The sequence below is a fragment of the Capra hircus genome, chromosome 4, assembly GCF_001704415.2.
Source record: "Capra hircus breed San Clemente chromosome 4, ASM170441v1, whole genome shotgun sequence".
Lineage (NCBI taxonomy): Eukaryota > Metazoa > Chordata > Mammalia > Artiodactyla > Bovidae > Capra > Capra hircus.
This window is the reverse complement of record NC_030811.1, coordinates 8,304,746-8,328,038: the sequence shown is the minus strand read 5'-3', so window position 1 is coordinate 8,328,038 and position 23,293 is coordinate 8,304,746. Positions and strand designations below refer to the sequence as shown.

Sequence of the window (23,293 nt, the reverse complement as noted above, 5' to 3'; positions counted from 1 at the left end):
AGGGTTGGTTTATTTAACGAAATGCAGTTTTCGTTATTCCGGAAACCTAATAAAAGTTTAAAAATACTTATGGATCCCTCCCACCCCACCTTGGCTTTCCCCGCGCAAAATGTATACCCAAACTAACATTAGAGGTGTTAAAACGGCAGATCAAGTGCATACACAGTTGAGGTCACCCGGCGATGACTGAACGTCTTACCCCAAAACCTCGAAGTTTCCAACGCGTTTCCTTTGTTAGCTCACTGGCTGGATTCCAGCCGCCACCCCCCAAGCACCCCGCCCGGCCCGGGCGCGAGGGTCGGCTTCGCCCGACGGAAGCCGGGCCGGTGGGCCCCGCGGCGCGTGCGGCCCCGGCGTCCACTCTCGCGGCCCAGGCGAGGGCGGGCAGCCGGCTCCCCCCACGCCCGGCGGGACCCCCGCGGCCGCCCGGGGCTGGTTAACACCGAAGGCCGCGGGAGTGCGGTCCTTCGGGCTGCAGGGGGCGCTGCGCGCGGCCTCTGGCCCGGCCGCGAGCGCAGCTCTTGTTTAAAGGGCCGGCGGGGCACGTGGCTCGGACGCAGCTCGCGGCCGCCCCGGCAGGAGCTCCGAGGCTGGGCGGCTCCGCTCCGCCTCCGCCGCCGCGCCGCGCCGGCCCCCGGGGAGGAGAGCCGCGGAGCGAGGGACGCGGGCAGCCATGGCCGAAGCGGCGCCCGCCCCGGTAAGCGCCCTGCGCGCGGACGCCCAGCCGCGCCGGGCCTTCGCATGGACCCGCGAGGGTCTCGGTCGGGCGGCGGCCCGCGGCGCGGCCTCCTCTCCGCCGCCTCCGCCCCGCGCCCGCGCGTCCCGCCCGCTCGGGCCGCCCGGCTGCCCTCGTCCCGGCCGGGACTTGGGCGGCCCAAACGCCAGGCCGTGCGCGGCGAGTGGGCGGCCCCGACGTCGGGGGAGCGGCCGGACTTTGCGGTCACGCTTAAGATGACAAGCCCTCGTCTTGGAACCGAGGGGCGGTCTCCTCCCGTCCATTGTCTCACTGGAGGCCTGGAGGCCCGGCGGCCCGGAGACAGGCCGGGGGGTGGGGCGGGGTGAGGGGGTGGACAGGCTCTCCGGCCCCATCGGTTCTGACGACCGAGGTCTGAGGCTGGGCGGGAGGGGAGCGGGACGCGCCCGAAGTTACACGCCGAGTCGAGGCCAGAGCCTGACGCCCACCCGGGGCTCCGGAGCTGGGTCCCCTCTCGGGTGCACACGTGCGCTGACAGCAAAGAGAAGGTGTTGAGTGCTGTTTGCTGCAGGGATTGTAGGCGGGTGGTTTTGTTTTCTGTTGTGGTTCATGAAAGATTAGCAGATACTGGAATGTTGACTGATACAGTGTGTCCAGTTTGGAGAAAATAACCTTTTAGCCTTTTTTTTTTTGGACATAGTAGAAAAACATTTGTGAAGAGCTCAATCCACCGTGCAAGCGTGCTGAGTCGCTCAGTCGTCTCGGACTCTTTGTGACCCCGTGGACTGTAGCCCACCAGGCTCCTCTGTCCATGGGGTTCTCCAGGCAAGAATACTGGAGTGGGTTGCCATTTCCTTCTCCAGGGGCTCTTCCTTATACAGGGATCGGCGCCAGCCTCTCTTGGGTTTCCTGCGTTGGCAGGCGGGTTCCTTACCACTGTGACATCAACCGTATCTCCCATTATTAATACATCATAACAAGGTTTTTGAAGCCTTGATTTTTCTAGATGCTGATTATTTTGGATACTTTTTAAGGAGGAACTTTTCTTTCCTTAAGGAAGACTTCCCTGGTGGCTCAGATGGTAAAGTGTCTGCCTACAATTCGGGAGACCTGGGTTCAACCCCTGAGTCAGGGAGCCTGGTAGGCTACAGTCCATGGCCTCACAAAGAGTCAGACGTGACTTCACTTTTACTTTCTTTTTCTTTCCTCTTTGGTGAGTTTGGTGTGTGTGTGTGTTTTTAAGGGCTCTCTGAGTGCAAGGGCGAAAAAGAGGATGGGCCTTCTTGGGACTTACAGCCCTGCTCCCTGGGGGAGGCCCCCAGCAAGGCCTTTCCCTGGGGCTACAGGTGTCATCTTCAGCTCCCACTTAGCCCAGGACCACTTTCTCAGCACTTTTCCTGGCCCTTCTCATCCACCTCTCTCCTTCTGCTCTCTTGCAGCAACCTGAGATCCCCAAAACATTCACCCAACAGGATAGACTTGCCCTCAACTTTCATTAGCCCCTGGTATCACACTGTTAATTTGACTATCTAGGTACGTAACTTTTCTCCAGCACAAGGAAGAACTGCATAATTTTTTTCTGCATCCCCATTATACTGACTGTTGACAGGTGTTTAGTCATTGTTATTGAATGACTGTGTTTAATTGTTTAGTCACTCACTCATTCACTCAGTAGGCATTTACTGAGCATCTGCTGTGAATGAGGCACTCTTTTAGAAGCTGGGAATACAGCGGTGAATAATACATACCTTCATGGAGCTGATGTCCTCATGGATCTTATGTTCTCATGGGGAACAACACAAGCCATAACAGGAAGGGCCAGCAGGGGCCCTAGTTTAGATGTGTCCTTGGTGAAGGTCTCTGTGAGGCAGTGTTTAAGCTGGAGTCACAAAGAAGAGGCAGCCAGGCGTAAAGAGGGGTGAGGGAAGCGCTCAGGCAAACGGAGAGGAGAGAGCCAGGTACATCATAAGAATCCCAAGAGGCTAGGGGAGCTGGCCTGTAGTTAGTACCCAGGAGGATATAAAGTCAAGGAGGTAGGCTGGGATAAGACGTTTCGATTTTATTCTGGGTACACCAGGAAGCTATCAGTCAGGGGACTAAAATGCTCTAGTCTGTATTTAAAAGATTACTGGTCAGCTTGTGGAAAATTGATTGCGAGGGAAGAAGGGTGAACTGGGGAAACCAACCGGGCAGAGTAGTAGCGGTTCCGGGCAAAGGTGACTGGGGCTTGGACTAGTTGTGGCAGAGTAGGAGAGAAAAGGGTGGACTTGAGATACTTTTAGAAGATGCACAGTTAGGCCTTGATGGTGATCTGACCATGGGGATGAGTACAGTGAAGGGCTGAAGTGGTCCCTCTGTCCAGCAAGGCTTTTAGCGAGACGAACTGGGCTGAGGCCTGGTCATCAGGCCCTGAGGTCAGCTGAGGTACTTCAGAAGCCCTTTTCCAAGACATTGAGTTCACTTCAGTTGCTCAGTCGTGTCCGACTCTTTGTGACCCCATGGACTGCAGCACACCAGGCTTCCCTGTCCATCACCAACTCCCGGAGCTTACTCAAACTCATGTCCATTGAGTTGGTGGGTAGCCATTCCTTTCTTCAGGGGATCTTCCCAACCCAGGGATCAAACTCAGGTCTCCCGCACTGTGGGCAGATTCTTTACAGCGGAGCCACAAGGGAAGCCCAAGAAGACTGGGGTGGGTTGCCAGGCCCTCCTCCAGTGGATCTTCCCGACCCAGGAATCAAACCGGGGTCTCCTGCATTGTAGGCAGATTCTTTACCAACTGATCTATCAGGGAAGCCCCCAAGACACTGAAGGACAATGTAATGAACAGGGTGGAGCAGAAAGGCCATGTGAGCGACTCACTGCACCCGAGTTGGACCCACCGTCAGTTCAACATCCTCCTTGTTGTCGACAACACAGGGCTCATGTTTATTGTTTGCCACATTGGACATCGTCATGTTAAGTGTTTACTACACCAGTATCGTTAATTCTCACAATCCCATCATGTAGGTATTATTATTACCCCATTTTACAGATGTGGGGTTGGAGTTGAAATGCATAACAAGCTTTGCAGAGCTCAGCCAGCTTGTGAGTAGTACCACTGCCACCGAGCTTCTGAGTGTCAGCGGAGGAGACCAAGACCAGGAAGGGAAGTCACCTGTGCTAGGTGACAGATGCTTTTCCTCCTGATTCCCACTTGCTAACACCCTGGTCTAGCCTCTCCTTGAAGATGGATATCCCCCCTGCTCCTCCCTCTCCTCCACTTTCTGCTGGGTCCTCAGGATGGTGCCATTCTGAGGTTTCTCTTTGAGATGGACATCTCACTGGATAATTGTGATCATATCTCCCCTTGCTCTTGCTGGACAGGCTCCAGAGAGGGACAAACTAACAGGGGTTGAAAGGCCTTCGACTCCTTCTCCATCACCCCAGCCGGCTGCTGAGAAGAATTCCTACCTCTACTCCACGGAGATCACACTGTGGACGGTGGTGGCCGCCATCCAGGCCTTGGAAAAGAAGGTGGATTCCTGCCTGACCCGCCTGCTGACTCTGGAGGGGCGGACAGGGACAGCCGAGAAGAAGCTGGCCGACTGCGAGAAGACGGCCATGGAGCTCGGGAACCAGCTGGAGGGCAAGTGGGCCGTGCTGGGGACCCTGCTGCAGGAGTACGGGCTGCTGCAGAGGCGGCTGGAGAACGTGGAGAACCTGCTGAGGAACAGGAACTTCTGGATCCTGAGGCTGCCCCCGGGCAGCAAGGGCGAGGCCCCCAGGGTAAGCCCTGGGCACCGGGGGTGGGACAGCCCGCGGCCCCTGCCCGTCGGTGTGCGGGTGAGCCTGATGACCCTGTGGTTCCAGGTGCCCGTGACCTTTGATGACGTGGCCGTGTATTTCTCTGAGCCGGAGTGGGGCAAGCTGGACGAGTGGCAGAAGGAGCTGTACAAGCACGTGATGAGGGGCAACTACGAGATGCTGGTCTCCCTGGGTAAGGCTGTCCAGATGATGCTCGGGGCCCCTGCCCACAGATGGGCCTCCTGCAGGCTGTGTCTCAGCTTTGGCTTCTGTTCCTCCAGGTGTCACTGCATCTCTGGGCACCTGGGTGGCGGGTGTCCAGTCTTGACCCCAGCTCTCTCTCTACTCTGCACGCAGATTATGCCATCTCCAAACCGGACATCCTTACCCGGATGGAGAGGGGAGAGGAACCTTGTCCTGAAGGCCCGTGGGGCCGGGAGGAAGGGAACGAGAGAGAGGAAGCGTGCCCCAGGAGGCCAGGTGCAGGTGAGTGGGGGCGTGGCCGGGGCTGGGGACAGTGCATGCGTGTCCCCGCCCTCCTGCACTTCCCACACTACGAGGCCAGGAAGGAGCGCAGGCTCCTTATCTCAGGGTAGGCCACGCTCTGGCTGCCGTCACCTGTTTTACCTACCCCCTGCCCCTCACCTCTGGCACCCCCCAACCTATTCTCTGTATCTGTGATCTTGTCTTTGTTTGTTGTTTAAATATTTATTTGTTAAGTTCTGGCTTCGCTGGGTCTTTGCTCCTGCATGCGGGCTTTCTCCAGTTGCAGCAGGAGGGGGCTGCTCTCTAGTTTCCGCGGATGGGCTTCCCAATGCGGTGGTTTCTCTTATCGCGGAGCACGGGCTCTGGGGAGCATGGGTGCAGTAGTCGGGGCAGGTGGGCTCGGTAGTTGCAGCTCACAGACACTATAGAGTGCTGCCTCAGTGGTTGTGATGCAGGGGCTTAGTTGCTCTGTGGCCTGTGGGATCTTTCTGGACCAGGGATCCTTCCCGTATGTCTGTGTCTCCTGCATTGGCAGGCAGATTCTTGACCACTGGACCACCAGGGAAGCCCCTCTTTGTTTTTTTGTTTTTTCTCCTACTGATATACATTTATTAAAAAGGTCAAAAATTTTAAAAGACTAAACATATTGGCAAGGATATGGAAGAATTGGAAGTCCCAAACTCTCCTGATAGGAATACAAAAGGAAACAACCATTTTAGTTCATGGTACGTGCTGATGTGCTCAGTCCTGGCTGACTCTTTGTGATCCCATGGACTGTAGCTTGCTGAGCTCCTCTGTCCATGGAATTTTCCAGGCAAGAATATTGGAATGGGTTACCATTTCCTACTCCATCTTTGTTTGTTTTTAATAGATTCCATGTATGAGTGAGATCGCTTTCTCTGACTTATTTCACTTAGCAAAATACCCTGAAGTTTGTTGCAAATGACAGGATTTCATTCTTTTTTATGGCTGAATAATATTCCATTATATTTATATATGTATATACATACATACATACACACACATAGATACACACCACACTTTATCTGTTCATCTATTGGTTCAGTTCAGTTCACTTCAGTCGCTCAGTTGTGTCCGACTCTTTGCGACCCCATGAATCACAGCACGCCAGGCCTCCCTGTCCATCACCATCTCCTGGAGTTCACTCAGACTCACGTCCATCAAGTCCGTGATGCCATCCAGCCATCTCATCCTCGGTCGTCCCCTTCTCCTCCTGCCCCCAATCCCTCCCAGCATCAGAGTTTTTTCTAATGAGTCAACTCTTCTCATGAGGTGGCCAAAGTACTGGAGTTTCAGCTTTAGCATCATTCCTTCCAAAGAAATCCCAGGGTTGATCTCCTTCAGAATGGACTGGTTGGATCTCCTTGCAGTCCAAGGGACTCTCAAGAGTCTTCTCCAACACCACAGTTCAAAAGCATCAATTCTTCGGCGCTCAGCCTTCTTCTATCAGTACCCTCAAGTTATTTTCATATTTTAGCTATTGTAAAGAATGCCGCAGTGTGCAGTGAACATTGGTGTGCAGATATCTTTTTGAATTAGTTTTTGTTTTCTTTGGAAAAATACCTATATCGCTGGATCTTATGGTAGTTCTATTTTTAATTTTTTGAAGAATCCCTATACTGTTTTCCCTTGTTGCTGAGACATTTTACATCCCCAACAACAGAGCACAGAGTTTTCCTTTTCTCCATATCCTTGTCGTTTCTGGTCTTTGAAAATAGCTATTCTGACATGTAAGGTGATGTCTCATTGTGGTTTTGATTTGCATTTCCCTGATGGTTAGTGATGTTTTGCATCTTTTCATGTGCCTACTGCCCATCTGTACATCTTCTTTGGGAAATGTCTGTTCAGATACTCAGATCTTCAAATGTTAATTGAATTTTTGTTTTGCTATTGAGTTGTGTGAGTTCTTTATGTATTTTGGATCTTAACCCCTTATCAGGTGAATGATTTGCAAATATTTTCTTTCATTCAGTAGGTTGCATTTTCATTTTGTTGATGGTCCCCTTTCTATGTAGAAGCTTTTTAGTTTGATGTATTTCCCCTTGTTTATATTTAGTTTGATGTCCCTTTTTTTATATTCAATCCCCAAAAAATCTTTGCCAAAACTGATGTCAAGGAGCTTACTGCCTGTGTTTTCTACTAGGAGTCTTGTAGTTTCATGTCTCACTCAGTTGCCTTTCTTTTTGTGATTATCAGCTTTATCTTTCTATTATAAAATTCCCCATCAACTTTTCACCTAAGGAGTTTTATGGCCATTGAAGACTTTCTGGATTCATTACTGAATTAGGGGTTGTAAAATGGTGAAATTTGGTCATTACTTTGGCGCCTAATAGGGCTTCCCTATTAGGTGCCCTGGGCTGCTGCAGTCCATGGGGTCGCAGAGAGTCAGAGACGACTGAGTGACTGAACTGAACTGAGGGCTTCCCAGGTGGTGCAGTGGTAAAGAATCCACCTGCCAATGCAGAAGGTGCAAGAGACGCAAGTTCATTCCCTGCGTCAGGAAGATCCCCTGAAAGAGGAAATGGCAGCCCACTTCAGCATTCTTGCCTGGAAAAGTCCATGGACAGAGGAGCTGAGTAGACTACATTCCAGGGGGTCACAAAGAGTCAGACATGACTGAGCATGCGGGCATCAGCACCTAGTAGCTGAAATTCTTTTATAAAGAATAATTTCCCTAACCAGCTCTTTTAATTACCTTGAAATATAGTCTGTACAGAAAAGGCAGGTTAGCTGCTTAAATATTTCTTGTCATCAATTTTCGGAATGAAGAGTTGCTTCCTTAGAAGTCTCCAACGGTGGCCAATACTTGGGCTTTTCTTTCTTCCTTTTTTTTATTATTATAACTTTGTAGGTGAATGTTTTATACATGCAGTCCTTTGCAACCATTATTTTCATGCTTACATTGTCCCATTCTTGGCTCCTGGGAACCCCTTCAAGTTGACCTATAGGTCATTTTGATGTAACTTCAATGGCATTCAGACACACAAGATGTATCATTTACATTCCCGTCAGTGTCGTGAAAGAGGGCCTCTTTCCCCACAGCCTTGCCACTAGGGAATGTGGTCATACTCGTAGGATTTTAGTCTGCGTGATAGGTAAGGAATATTTCAGTGTGCTGCTGCTGCTGCTAAGCCGCTTCAGTCGTGTCCGACTCTGTGCAACCCCATAGATGGCAGCCCACCAGGCTCCCCTGTCCCTGGGATTCTCCAGGCAAGAACACTGGAGTGGGTTGCCATTTCCTTCTCCAAAGCATGAAAGTGAAAAGTGAAAGTGAAGTCACTCAGTCGTGTCTGACTCTTTGCGATCCCATGGACTGCAGCCCACCAGGCTCCTCCACCCATGGGATTTTCCAGGCAAGAGAACTGGAGTGGGGTGCCATTGCCTTCTCCGTATTTCAGTGTAGTTTAAAAAAATAGATTTTTTTAGGAATAATTCACAGACTATACAGTTCACCTATTTAAAGCATACAGTTCGGTAAAAGGGAAAGAGAAAGTCGCGTCTGACTCGAATTCTCCAGGCCAGAATACTGGAGTGGGTAGCCTTTCCCTTCTCCAAGGGATCTTCCCAACCCAGGGATTGGACCCAGGTCTCCAGCATTGCAGGCGGATTCTTTACCATCTGAGCCACTAGGGAAGCCCAAGAATACTAGCGTGGGTAGCCTATCCCTTCTCCAGTGGATCTTCCTGACGCAGGAATTGAACCGGGTCTCCTGCATCGCAGGTGGATTCTTCACCAACTGAGCTATGAGGGAAGCCCCCTTTCACTTGCACTTTCAGTGGTTCCTAGAATATTCACAGATAAGTGCAGCCACAGTCCATTTTATCACATTTTTTGTCACCTCAGAAACAAGCCCTGTATCTTTCAGCCATCACCTGAACCCCTTCCAAGCCCCCTAGTCCTAGCAACAACAAATCTGCTTTCTGATTCTATAGATTGGCTGATTCTGGACATTTCCTATAAGTAGAATCATATTATACATGATCTTCCACGTCTGTCTTCTTTCATTTATAATATTTTCAAGGTTCATCTGTATTGTACTGTGTATCAGCACTTTATTTTTTTTCTTACTTTAATCAAATGCGTATAACATAAGATTAACCACATTGACTGTCAGTGTTCAGTTCAGTGACACTACATACATTCACATGTGGTGCAGCCATCACCAGCATTCATCTCTTACTCCTTTCGTCTCGTCAGACTGGAATTCTGCTCCATCAAACAGTGACTCTCCCCCTTTGTCAGCCCCTGGCAACCACAATTCTCCTTTCTGTCCCTTTGAACTTGAGTTCTCTAAGTAAGTACTTCATGTAAGTGGAATCATAAAGTATTTGTGTTTGTATGACTGGCTTATTTCACTTAGCGTAACATCATCAAGGTTCATCTATGCCATAGCATATTGTTTGAATTTCTGCCTTAGTAAGACTTTTATTATATTGAGGTAGTTTCTTTCTAGTCTTAACTTTTGGAGTGATTTTTTTTCATAAAAGGGTATTGAATTTTGTCAGATACTTTTTCTGCATTAACTGAGATAATCATATGTTTTTTTTTTTTCTCCCCATCATTCTCAATGTGGTGTATTCCACTGATCTAGTTTCACATGTTGAACCATCCTTGCATTCCAGGAATAAATTTCCACTTGGTTGTGCTATTTAACCTTTTTATCGTGCTGTCCAATTCAGGTTGCTGGCATCTTGTTCAGGGTTTTGGCATCAATGTTCATAAAGAATATTGGTCTGTAATTTTCTTGTAGTGTCTGTCTGGCTATGGTACTGGTATAGTTTTGTTTATGGGCCATTTTAATTTTTCATTCTGTGAAATATTCATGTCTCTTCCACTCAGAAGCTTTTTTTTAAAAAAATGCATACTTCCTAGGCCCACCTAGGACTAACTGAGGGGAATCTTGGGGGTGCTCCGCAGGGGATCTTTATACACCAGCCTGCTGGAGGACTTAGGTTTGGGAACTGCTGTTAAACTGTCTCGAGCCAGGACTCCCTAAAAAAGCCAGATCTTTGGTCCTGTGTGTCACGGTACTGTCGGATACCTTAACATACTATATGTACCATTTCTTTTCTCTTTAGCCTGGAATCTAGTTCCTAGACAATAAGTGAGGTTCACTTCACTATCATACCCCATGGCCAGGTGACTGCAGTCAGCTGCTCCCCAGTGTCCTGGGAGACCTCAACGTCGCCCTTAGTGGCACTGATTTGCATTCCCCAGGCCTTCCTCCATGCCCAGAGCAGATCCCCAGCCCGGTCAGCCCTGCCCAGGAGGAGCCGAAAAAGGGTCAGGCCCTAGAGCACCAGCGAGACTGGGAAGCAAGGGTGACCCCGCCGGAACCGGGCGCTGGTGAGTGAGGGCCGCTGGGCGGCTGTGCCAGCGGGGCCCGACAAGCGGAACTGAGAAGAGGCGCTGCAGCTCGAGGGTGGGAGAGACGGCTGGGGGCGGCCAGGCTGCTCTGCGCCAGACAGGCTTCCCAGGAAACGGCCCCGAGCTGGGTCTTAGAGGTGGATTTTGCTCGGAACATAGGGTATTTTCGGCAGGAGAACACAGCCTGAGCAACGGTGTGAGTTCCTCAGGTATGCTGGGGGCCAGATACACCAGTTTGGCTAGAGTGAAGAAGGGCACAGGAGGGGGGTGTGGGGCCTCTGCAGGGGGTGAGGACCATCAGGTCAGCGGAGCAGTATGACTTGTGTGTCTGGCACGGTGCCAGCCTGTGCAGCCCTCAGTGAGTGTCCTCCTTCGGAAGGTCTCTGGGGGCTCTGTGGCTCCAGTCACCCCTCCCAGTGTTCTATGCTTTTGTTTAGAGGAACATTCTTGCCCGTCCTGTCACAAAAATGGCTTATAATCCAGAGAGCACCTAGCAGATAACCCAGAGCCTTGTTTTCTGTCTCCAGACTGCTCTTTTGCTAACTTGGTGATCCCCCTCCCTGCCAGCCTGACCATTCAGTCTCTGGGGCGCTTTCTGTCCGTTTACTTCCGTGCTTCCCCACTGGCTATGGGCCCCTCTGAATATGGGTGACACCCCCCCCCCATTCCTTGTGTCCGTCCTTCCCAGCCAGTGTGTCAGAGGACTAGACCTTCTTATTGTCCCTGCTCTGGTGCTGGGCTCTGGGGCCTCCCCAAACTCTCTGTCCTTTTGAGGCCCATCAGGGAGGCCTCCTGAAGCTTAGGGGCCAGTTGTTAGCACCACCTGCGTGGGAGCTGGGGGTATGGCCTTTGCCGCACCTCTCTCACCTCTGAGGCAGAGGTTGGGGGGCTGGAGGTGGGGGGCTGCTACCCTTGGGACAGAACGTGGTGCTTCCTCTTCCTGGGCCCGGGAGCTGGAGCACGTCCTGGGCCTGCTGGGGGATGGCTGTGTCTCCTTCTGGGGCCGGAGGCTGGGAAAGGCCTTCACGGGACTCTCTCTCACAGGGCCCCCAGCCGGCGTCAGCATTCTGTCTTCAGTTAAACAGGAGGAAGATTCTTCAGATGGGGAGTCACCAACCTGTCCTCCCAGGGACATCCTGCCCAGCTTGGGGCCAGGTGAGTGAAGGGAGGAGGCCCCATGGCCTCAGCAGAGCCTCGGGAGACCTTGGGGGCCCTCTGGGAGTGGGGGTGGGCTTGCATGATGGACCTGGGGAGGGCTTTCTTCTGGAGGGCGCCTCCCTCACCCCCAAGTATTACTTCCTGGGACTCTGAGGACCCCGGTCACCTGTGGTCCGGTTTTTCCCCGTCGACGTCTGCTCTGGCTGGGAAGGTGCTGCTTGCAGACAAGCCGCAAGCTGCCAGGGGGCAGTCAGGTGGCAGAGGCCTCCTCACGGCCGCCCTGTGACACAGCCCAGCTGGACCGCCTCTCACGTCTTACAGTTTGAGTATGGCCTGTGATTGAAATTAGTTCTTCCTGCTGAGAGTCTGTGCATATTCTGTGAACCGGCCTTACACCCTGATAAGCAGGAAAAAGTAAAGCGATTATTGCCTATTCTGGCCCAATAGAAAGGGATCCAGCCTGCCCCCATTCCACCCGGGTTCCGGCTTTGGGGGAGGCACGTGCGTGATCTGGGTCCCCCGTGGGGTTGTGGGTGGCCTCAGATGAAGAGACCTGGCAGGCTTGCCTCTTCAGAGAAGACGGCCTGAGACCTTCACTGGTTCCTAAGCCCGAGGATACCGTGGCAGCCTATTCAGTGCAACAGGGTTTTTTACCCCAAAGTTTAGATAATTCTTAGACTCTTAATGATTCTGTAGCTGGAGGACTAAGTTAAAAACAGTGGGTCATTTCTAACGTAGAAATGAGGTTCTGCCATGAGTTATCTGTGAGGACTCCTAGGTGAGCTGTGAGCAGAGAACCCACAGTCTTGCTGTCGGGTGCTGCCCTGGGGTCTCACCAGTTAACAGCTCTCATCCTCAGTGGTCTCCCAGCTTGTGGTTTAAGCTCAGGCTTCAGCGACAATGGAATCACTCCTGTCCTGAACCTTGGAAGTTGCCTGTTGGGGGTGGAGGTATTTGTTCTCATAGGCAGGGGTCCAGGTTCGCTGTCACCGGGGAGCCGACTCTGTGGTCTGGCAGGTAAGGCTGGCGGATGCTGGTCTGGGGGTGGGGGTCGGTCAGAGAAGAGTGTGGTTGGGGGCTGGCTCCAGAGGAAGCCAGAGGAGCAGCAGATGGAGGATGTGGGAGAACACAGGGCTCCAGGCAGGACTGAGGCCAGGGCCTGCCCCCCACCCCCCGCCCCGGCCATGGCGACCCCTGCGAGCTGGGGCTGAGACCGCCCGTCGCTGCCTTCAGAGTTAGGGGGACCCACCCTGAGGCCCAGCCTGGAAGCCGGGCCTCGTGCCTGCTTTCTGTCACCTGAGAGCGCGCTGTGGGGCAGGCGGTGGACAGTTGGTGTGGATTTGCCATGTAGCCCAGTAGCTCTGACCCGGCAGAGTCACTGGCCAGCTCCAGGCATGAAGCCTCTTACAGTCTAGGGGCTGTGAGGCCTGCAGCGCTCATTGTCATAGATCAGAGCTAAAGTCTTCAGAACTTTGGAGGGTCCGGTGAAGCCAGCATGTCTCAGGGTTGAGGATATGGGCCTGTCTTTGTCTCCTCTTCATTTTCCATCCATCTGTGTCCCCTGATCTGAGCCCTGGCCCGGGCTCCTGGTTTTGCAGCGTGGTTTCCCTGCCCCAGGCGAGAACTCTGGAGCAGGGGCTCTGGGAAGGCGGTGTGGGCCGGGCTGGTGTGTCCGGATCCCGGCTTGGGTGGGGGGAGGGGGGGCCCGCTGGGGGGCGGGGTTTGCCCCGCCCTGAGATCAACGCAGACTCCGTTTGCCAGGGGGTGATGCTGTGGTCATCAAGACGGAAGCACCATCCGAGGATGAGATGACGCCAGAGCCGCCCTTCCCCGGGGCGTCCCCGAGCCGGGCCGCGTGTGGAATCCCCAAAGGGCCCAGGAGCAGGACCGGGGGTTCTGGCCGGCTTCATGCGGGGGGCATCCCCCGGGCGCGAGCGGGGGACCCCCGGCCCACGGGGGCTGGGGCCCAGCCGCCCCGTGTCCTCCCGCGTCGGCGGGAGCGGGCCTTCCCCTGCCCTGACTGCGGCCAGAGCTTCCGCCTGAAGATCAACCTGACCATTCACCAGCGAAGCCACGTGGAGGAGGAGCACCGGGAGGCCCGGGGCGGCTCGCCCACCGGGTGGGGGGACGCGCACTCGGCACTGGAGCCGGGGGAGGTGGTGGTGCCCGGCCCGGTCATCCGCTGGCTCCCCGAGGAGCGCGAGGGCCGCCGGCCCTTCGTGGGGCGGAGGCCGGCGACAGCCAAGGTGTACCACTGCAGCGAGTGCCTGCGCTTCTTCCAGCAGCGGAAGAGCCTGCTGCTGCACCAGCGCCTGCACACGGGCAACAGCCAGGGCTGGCCCACCTGCCCCTACTGCGGCAAGGCCTTCCGCCGGCCCTCCGACCTCTTCCGGCACCAGCGCATCCACACGGGCGAGCGGCCCTACCGGTGTCCTCAGTGCGGCCGGGCCTTCAACCGCAACCACCACCTAGCGATGCATATGCAGACGCACGCCCGGGGCCAGGTGGGCCCGCCCTGCCCCGGGCCCCCCACCCTCCTGGGGAGCCTGCCCCGGCCCCGGCCCAGCCGCTCGGAGGAAGGCTGACCAACACGAGCCTGCAGTGTCATCCCGGGGAGGACCTTCTCTTCCCCGCCCCTACGGAGCTTTTCCACTCGTGCCTGATGCTGGTTCCTTCTCAGATGGCTCAGGAGAGATTCCCGCCCCCCCCCGCCTCCCCACCTTTATTCAAATGGGAAGCAGTGGCCTTTATGTTGAGAGTGTATAGGGGTGACCAGATGCCTCAGTTCCTTGTCACTTTTTGCTGCCTTTGCTACATTCCTGACTTATAACGGCTCCATTAAGGCTTAGGGGAGTCCACACTTTGGTGGGGGCCTTTGACTAGTAGCATGGAGGGACACGAGAGCCAGGGTGATAGGGGCATTGAGGGCGTGGGGTTTCTCCGTCAACAAGACAAACAGCAGAGTAGACAGAAAGCCTGAAGAAGAGGCGCTGGAAATTTGAATTTGTTACTGTTTCTTTTTTAATAGTTTTTCTAAGTGCTTTTGTTAAGTATTGTGTGTGGTTGTAAAGGGGACCAAGATCTCCTGAGGGACAGGAATTAGCCTGCCGCCTCCTTGTGTGGGGATGGCAGAGGCACTGTGCAGACCAGCTGGGGATCCCTGCTGATGGTGGTGCCTCAGCTGCTGCCCTGGAAACCAGGTGTCTTCCTAGATGTGTGTGCTTGGCCCAGAGTGATTCCCAGTATTTCCCGTTCTTTCCTCAGTGGGTGTTTGCATCCATGATTAACTCTAGTAATCAGCTGAGACTGGGGGGAGCTAAAGCCTGGAGTGGATGACATTTCCCCCAGGGTCTCAGTATTCATGGGTGTGCACGCTCCATGGACCCCACCTGATACCTGGGGGGGTGTGGGGGGTGGTCAGGTGCACCATGGGCCCAGGAAGTCCTTCCCCTAGGGAAAGGTCCTATTCAGAGTGAGGCTGGTGACCCAGCGTGGACTGTGGGTTTGCCAGGCCTGACTTGTCATGTTAAAGGATGGAATGTCTTCTAGAACTTGGGGCTCATGGCAGAGTTAGGCCAAGAGATCTAGGTGAAACTTTTAGCCACCACCAGCCTCATGTTCCTTATCGGTTAAAGGTGACCCACGTGCATCCTCCACCTTAGATTAGTCACGGTCATAATAGATTTGGAGTCAACAGAACCCATAGGCAGCCTAGTTTTGACCTTCCTTTCACCTTCAGGGCCCCCTTCATCTCCAGCCCTTTTTCCACTCAGAATCACTCAAGAAGGACCTTTATTTTCCGGAGTGAGTGGAAGGTACTTCGGGTGCAGAGTGAGATGAGACTTTCCCTTTGGGCTGTATCCCGCAGGTGCCTTCAGTACCTCAGTGAAACAAACTCTTACCAAAGCAAAGAGGTTCAGATGGGTGGTTTGTACAATAGCATCGGGCCTCCAGGAGACGTCCTGATGGCAGCTAGCTTCTTGTGCCTCTTAAATCACACCACTTTGGGTGCTACCTAGAGACCAGCCCTTGGTTTGGCTGATTTTGAAGTTGCAGTCGTGAGTCCTCAGCTGTTCTGATTGTTGTCTTATTTGTTTGGCACTGTGTGGAGTGTCCAGTGTTCAAGCCTGCTTCCAGGTGCCTGGGTCCCTAGCTGTGCCACTTCGTGTTGCCCCCCTGTGATTTCCCTACCTCTCCTAAAGTCCTGAGCAGAGTTGGGAGCAGATGGAAACACTGCTTTCATTTCTGGGACAGAGTATACACGTCAATGACAGCTCAGCCAGGCCTGCCATAGATTGTTTGTCTGCTCTTGCATCCTCCAGCCCTTGCCAGAGGCCCCACAGTCCGGACTGGGCTGTCAGCAACTGCACAGGATGTGGTGCTAGTGTAGCTGATAAGAGCTTAACCCTCAGCTACAGAGTTAGTCTCAGGTGTTTCCTTGGGGATGCCTCAGGGCTCAGAGCTTCTAGGCCTTTCTAATGCTTAATGCCCTATGTAAATACAGAGACTCAGACTATGCGTTGGTGCTCCCCTTCTTCCAAAGCATTCAGTGTGCCAGGCTCCAGGCTAGGCCTTGCGAGTTTGCATGACACTCAATAGGTGTTCAAAGGACCTTTCTTTACAATAAAATGAATCAGTGGAGACTGCGTGACCTGGAAGGATGGAATCTGGTTTGACCCCCAGACTCAGCTCTGGGTCTCGGGTGCCTCTTTCGTAAAGGAGAAGTTGGGGTTCTGGTGTTAAAGGCCCTTAAGAACTGTGACGGTGGCGGAACCTTGGCTGCCTTATTGCTCAGTAAATATGCTGGACTTAAATGAGTGCACGTCATCTGATTCCTGCTCTCTGGGAGTCAGCGGCAATGTGGGAAGTCTCCGCCCCCCACGAGAGTGGACTGCTCAGTGGGACCCCGGGAGCCACGTTAGGGCTCACGCCGCAGGGGCGGAGCCTCAGGGCCGGCCAATGGGGGTGGGCTCTGGGATTGCACGGGGGGCGGGGCTTCCTGGTCAGGCCAATGGGGAGCTGCCTCTGGCCCTGGTGGAGGGGGCGGGGGGCCGGGACCCTGCTTGCAGACCTGGGGCACCCTTCGCCGCGCTCAGTTGGTTTACTTGCTGTCCTTCCTGGAGTTCTTGTGTTCCCAAGTGCCTCGAGCAGCCTGCCAATCGGGGAGCCCCAGAGCTGGCCTGCGTGAGGCGTCCGCAGTGGAGGCGGCGACTCCTTGGCCTGGCCTCACGGTGTTGGGCCCATGGTCTAGGTGGCCCAGCTCCCGTGAGGGCGGCCCTCACAGAGGATACCCTGCCCACACCCTGCCCTGGAATTAGAGAGGTTCAGCCTGGGTAGTGTCAGTCGCTCAGTCGTGTCTGACTCTTTAGGACCCCCATGGACTGTAGCCCACTAGGGTCCTCCGTCCATGGGATTCTCTAGGCAAGAATACTGGAGTGGGTTGCCGTTTCCTTCTGCAGGGGACAGAGATCGAACCTGGGTCCCCTGCATTGCGGGCAGATTGTTTACCAACTGAGCCATAGCCTGGGTAGAGGAAAGGGGACGTAAACAGCACTTGAAGCTGAAGGGTGTCTGAGCTCACAGGATAAAAATCCCTTTTTTCTCGGCCCGTTTGCTCACCTGCAGACAACCACATTTCCGAGGTTTCCGCCAGCTTTGACATCCTAGGATCCTGCTCGGGATCGGGATGTGGGGCGGATGAACTGACTGTCCTCACTCCAGAGATGCTCCAGGGGCCCCTTCCTGAGGATCTGTCTTTTAGCTGTCACCCCTCTGAGGGCTTACCTGTGGCTCAGGCGGTAAAGAATCTGCCTGCCATGCGGGGAAACCCAGGTTTGACCCCTAGGTCTGGGAGATCCCCTGGAGAAGGAAATGGCAACCCACTCCAGTATTCTTGCCTGGAAAATCCCATGGACAGAGGACCCTAGTGGGCTGCAGTCCATGGGGTTGTGAAGAGTCCGACATAACTGACACTTTCACTTTTCCTTTAACTGATGAGCTCAGGGAGATCATGACCCCATTAGCATCCCCTTCCTAAGCTAAGGTCAGTGATGTTGTCTGGGGAGGTGATTCCCACTCCAGTCCAGGTTCTTGGCTTCCTTCTGTCAGCAATTTTGCCTCTAGCTGTGTGAGGGTCCCGGAAAGCTCTTTTAGGTCTCAACTCTGATTCCTATCAGGATGTATTTGGGTGCCTACTCACTCTTTTATGCAAGTCACCAGGGTGTCCCTCCTATTGCTGCAAGAGGGGGTCTGTGTCATAGAGGATTTGGGGCTAGTGTCTCAACCTCTGTTTTTTTTTACCGAACTTGCAAGCCTGTGTGCTGGACACACAGTGAGGCCCCATCAATACCAAACATTAGAGTTTGGAACAGAGAAAGGCTTATTACGGATTTGTACAAGGAGATGGGTAGCTCCTGCCCTAAGAACCCCAAAGTTACTGAAAGCTTTCAGCAAGTCTCTCTAAAAGCGAAAGGTGAGGGGTGAGTGTGGCTAGTTGCAGACTTAGTGTCAGATCTTTTGTTCTTGAGGTCTGGTCATGGTCGGGGAACGATGTTCCTATAAATCTCTACCGGATGAATGCTATTCTCTGTCCTGACAAGAAAGGGCAAAGCCCCACGGTACAATTTTCACCCTCCCAGGTCCCAGTCCTGCCTAAGAGAAGGCAGATCTCAGTCGAAGGAGCAGGTTCCACACCCTGCCCAGCTGTCATCCCTGAGGGAGCCAGGCTTTCAACCCAACTGGCCCCCAGTCTCCTCAGGCGGACCAAAGGGGGAGACCAGGTCTCACAGACTATGACCAGACAGATGGTCATTGCTATTAGGTCACACAGGGGAGAAGTTCCCACTGCCTCAAGGCCTGGAACGAGGCTGATGGCCTTAGTAAGGGCTCTGGAGCCCTTCAGGACAGTGCCCAATCTGTTCCCTGAGCCCTTCTGCTCACCTGCTGGCCCAACAAGGATAGGTAAGCTGAAGGGCCTCCAGGAGAAGGCCTGAATCTCCCTCTTAGCTCACTCTCCACCTGATGACCACCACACCGCTGACCCTTGACTGAATCACTTCCCCAGTGGTCCCTCACCGACTGTTACCAGTGGGCAGGTAACCAATAGCCGAGCAGGACAACTAATGGTGTGGCTCACTGACTATTGGATGCTGTGGGCGGGGCCCACTGAGGCACCTCGCAATGGCTGAGCAAGACCTGTTGCCTAGTAACAGGGTGCAGAGTAATGAGGCCCAGCAATGGCTGACTGCCAAGGGCCGTGCTCATCCTGCTCTGTTACAGTTTGACTGGGCCCATCCCTGGCCAGTGTGACAAGGGCTATCAAGATTTTTGTAACAGAGCACAGCCATTACTATGTGTGCCCTTAATCTGTGTCCTGTTGCCAAGCAACGGTTATAGGGGGAGTGCCCATTAGTGGTCCTGCTCAGCCATTGGTGGGGAGTCCTGCTCACCCATTGCTGCAGTGGGCCCCTCCCACAAGCAACCAACAGCAAATGAACCACTGACGGTTAGTGGGCCGTTCAGCCAACTGTTGGTAGAGTAGTGGTGGTCAGGCAAAGAGTGAGGTAAGCAGGTGAGCGGGGGGCACCCCGGGAACAGTCTGGGGGCTGTGTCCAGCAGGGCTCCAGAGCCTTCATCAAGGCCACTGACAGGACCCAGGCCTTGAGGCAGCTCTGAACCTCACCCCCTTCCCCACCTCTGTGATCTAAAGGCAGCAGCTGTCTTTATAGGATGCCCCTACCATCTGGGCGACCTGAGGCCCAGCTGAGCCGTGGACACAGTCTCCCTCAGCGATGATGGCTGGGCATGGTCTGGGGACCCGGCCCTGAGGGAGCCAGCTGAGACCAGCCTGTTAACCAGGCCCTCGGACCTGAAAGGGTGAAAGCTGCGTCTGGGGACCAAGCCCTTTCTTGTCAGAATAGAGGATAACATTTGTTAGATATTTACAGATATATGTTGACCTGAGTGTGACCTGACCTCGGAGCACAAAGGATCTGACCCCAAGACATTTGTAACAACTCACCCAGCTACTCCCTCCCCTTTCCTAGAAAAGGGCTTTGCTGAGGGCTTTTGGGAAGTTGGGGCTTTTTAAGGCATGAACCATTTGTCTCCTTGTGGGACCCTCAATAAAACCTTTCTCTGTTCCAAACTCCAACATCTTGGTATTGTTTGGCTTCACTGAGTCGGACACATCAACTTGTGTTTCGGTAACAATTTTTCTGTTTCTGAAGGTAGAGGAGTCACCTCCTGGTAGACATAACTTCAAAGTGGTTTAGATCCATGCCTGGAGTCCAGACTTGTGAGGAGATCAGCTGTTGTTCCCTAACCTGTGAAGGCGGAACCTGCCTCCTCCAGGCTACACCTTACACTGGGCAGAGACCAGACTCCGAGATGGAGCAGTTGTGCTGTGGAAGAACGTGAGAAGGGACAAGGATGTGGTGACCGACCAAACGGGCCTGCAGAGCTGACCCCACCTCCTCCCTTTCCTCCCTCATAGAGGGTGCCACCACCAACCCTTGCTGCCCACCCTTGCGGAGATGGTGTGGGGAGGCCCTGGAGCCTGCATCTCAGGATGAGGGTGGGCCTGGCTCTCACCTTTGCCTGCAGAGGGCAGCCTGGTGTCAGGGGTCCATGTTTCTGGAAAAACAGAGACAGAGGAGGGTGGGATAAGCCGCTTGCAGTCACATGGCCGATTGTTAGGGCAGATCCAGGGAGCGGCATGCCACTTACCACACAAACGTCACCGTGGCCTGAGATGGTCCTGGGAGCGTGGAGGAGGGCAGACCAGACACCCCGTCCTGAGGTCGAGAAGGGTGTTATGCAGCAGAGTCCTGATGGCAAGGCGATCGTGGGCTGGAGAGTGGCCTGCCTCTGAGACCTTCTCCGACCTGTGTCTGCCCCCACGTCTCTCCACACCTGCTCCCAAGTCCTCACTCTGAGCTCCAGTTTCTGCTTTCTTCCGTCTTCTCCTCGGCTTCAGGCTCCTTGTGAGAAGGCGCTGAGTCTTCCTGGAATGTCCCCAGCACTTAACACAGTGCCTGACATATGTGAGTAACAAATAATGAGTGTTTATTAAATGAAGGACGAACCAAAAGGAGCTCAGTTTTCTCCATCTTTCAAATAATAGCATTGGATCCAAGGCCCAATGCAGTTTTCAAGGCTTTTTTAAAAAAGAGGAATCTTTTATTCAAATGACACAAGGCAAAGTGGGACCACCTTAACTGAAGCAGGGGACAGGACTCCTGGAGCTCTGTTCTCTCAGAACATAAAGAATCGCGCCAAGACACCTGTCCATTGCTTTCTAGACTCTGACATTTTCTTTGGGGAGAAAAGTTTGCCTTTAAGCTGGTCCTTTGAATAGGTAAATTAAATCACCATGAGCTCAGACCTGGAAAGAAGGTGGTGTACTCAACCAGGGTATTGAGTAGGTCGCATATAAATGTGGTGGTAAAAGTAGCATTTTCAGACTCCTGCTGGGGCAGGGTGGCCCCTGTGGTTTCTGACCTGTCTGTGAGTGCTGTTACTGCAGGAACCGGGGTGTCACTTCCTCCACAGCAGGGCGTGGAGTGAGGTGGGCCTGGCACTGCGGTCAGCCGTAGCCACCAGGGCTGGGTTCCTACAGCAGTTGTGGAAGAACTGGGCTGTTTGGTGGTTCCCATGGAGATGCCAAGCAGGCAAGGCCTGGTTGAGGTACCCTGGGAGCAGAAGCCCCCCAGCCCCGGCTCAGCTCTGCTGAGCTGTGGAGCCTGGGGGTTTGCTCCTGAGTGGGGGCTCAAGTGAGCACTAGGAGGTGGAGGCATGAGGTCCAAGGGGCACCTGGGGTCCACCGTGGGATCTAGGAGGTCCCTGGGGTTTCAGCAATTACTTTCTTGCATTCTACCCTCTCTGAAAGCTTTTCCAGATTCATCAGGAGATAGCTCTGCTTCCTGCCTGCCCCTCTGCCGCCTGACCCCCAGAACAGGCCCTGCTCGTGGGAGCTGCTTCCACACCCTCTGGCTCAAATCTTGGGCTGACAGTATGTGAGCAGATTGCTTTATTTACTCATATTTCCAGGGGCCGGCTTCTCCTGCTGGGACTCTAGGCAAGGTGCAGACTGCATTCTCCCTCAGGAGATCTGGGTTACAAAGTTCTAGCATGTTCCTTGGGGAATTCAGAGGCAGGTCCACATTGGAGAACCAAGGCTGGGGAACCCTCTGAGCAGACACTAACCAGCCTCTAACCTTTGAAAGTGTTTTTTTTTTTGTTTTGTTTTGTTTTTTTGATTCTGCAAATGTGTTTTCACAAGAGTACATTCTCACCAAGAAAATGTGTGCAGATGAAGCTGAAGGGCTCTCTGTGCCTGCCACCCTCCATCCCCCACCCTCTCCCCCAGGCCCCTACTATTTTCCTTCTGGTGTGTAGCCTTTCAGGCTTCTTTCTCATGCATATTCATACAGGTAGGTAGTGCAGAAAAACACAGGGTTTAAAAAGCACACATACCATACTCTGTGTATCATTCTGCAGCTTGCTGTCTTCACTGAGGAATAAATATGTCTTAGGGACCTTTTCCTGTTGGCACCTTTTGATCAGCTGCACCCTTGGAGCTCCTGGATTTGGCTGCGTGGTAGGAACCTGGTTGTTAGAGTCCTGATCTAAGTGTGGCAGCCAGTAACAGTAAACGACTAGAACTCAATGAATTCAGTAAAGTTGCAGGATATAAAATTAACACACAGAAATCTGATGATATCTATACACTAGCAAAGATCAAAAAGAGAAATTAAGGAAACAATCCTATTTACCATCACATCAAAAAGAATAAAATACCTAGGAATATACTGACCTAAGAAGACAAAGGACCTATATTCTGAAAACTTTAGGACACTGATAAAGGAAATTGAATACAACACAAACAGATGGAAAGATATAGCATGTTCTTAGATTGGAACAATCAAATTCTTAAAATGCCTGTACTATCCAAGGCAATCTACAAATTCAATGCAATCCTTATCAAATTGCAAATGGCATTTTTCACAGAGCTAGAACAAAATAGTTTAAAATTTGTATGGAAATGCAAAAGACCCTGAATAGCCAAAGCTATCTTGAGAAAGAAAAAGAAACTGGAAGAATCAGACCTCCTGACTTCAGACTATTCTATAAAGCTACAGTAATTAAAACAGTGTACTACTAGCACAGAAACAGACATCTAGGTAAAAGGAGCAGGGTAGGAAGCCCAGAAATAAACCCACGAACCTATGGTCAATTAATTTTTGACAGAGGAGGAAAGAAAATACAATGGAGAAAAGACAGTCTCTTTAATAAGTGGTGCTGGGAAAACTGGACAGCTATATCTAAAAGAATGAAACTAGAACATTCTCTAACACCATATTAAATAAACTCAAAATGGGTTAAGCACCTAAATGTAAGACCAGACACTATAAAACTCCCAGAGGAAAGCATAGGCGGAACACTCTTTGACATAAATTGCAGCATATCTTCTGGATCTGTCTTCCAGAGTAATAGAAATAAAAACAAAAAATAAACAAATGGGACCTAATTAAACTTAAAAGCTTTTTCACAGCAAAGAAACGATAAACAAAACAAAAACACAACCTACAGAAAAGGAGAAAATAGTTACAAATGATGTGACCAATGAAGGATTAATTTCCAACATATACAAACAGCTCATGCAACTCAGCATCAAAAAAAAAAAAAAAGAAAGAAAATAACTCAGTCAAAACATGGGCAGATGACCTAAACAGCCCTTTCTCCAAATGCTCAACATCGATAATTATTAGAGAAATGCAG

The 23,293-nt window shown here is 52.7% G+C and overlaps 1 protein-coding gene across 2 annotated transcripts; it reads left to right on the top strand.

Annotated features, from left to right (window-relative positions):
- On the top strand, window positions 552-16,326 carry ZNF783 (zinc finger family member 783). 2 transcript variants are annotated; one of them, XM_018046812.1, is made up of 7 exons: window positions 552-697; window positions 4,061-4,462; window positions 4,547-4,673; window positions 4,838-4,966; window positions 10,205-10,333; window positions 11,432-11,509; window positions 13,274-16,326. In XM_018046812.1, the coding sequence occupies exons 1-7, from the start codon at window positions 674-676 to the stop codon at window positions 14,095-14,097; spliced, it is 1,713 nt and encodes a 570-aa protein (XP_017902301.1). In that variant the 5' UTR covers window positions 552-673; the 3' UTR covers window positions 14,098-16,326. The 2 variants fall into 2 exon arrangements, with proteins under 2 accessions (XP_017902301.1, XP_017902300.1); XM_018046811.1 differs by having other exon boundaries at window positions 11,399-11,509.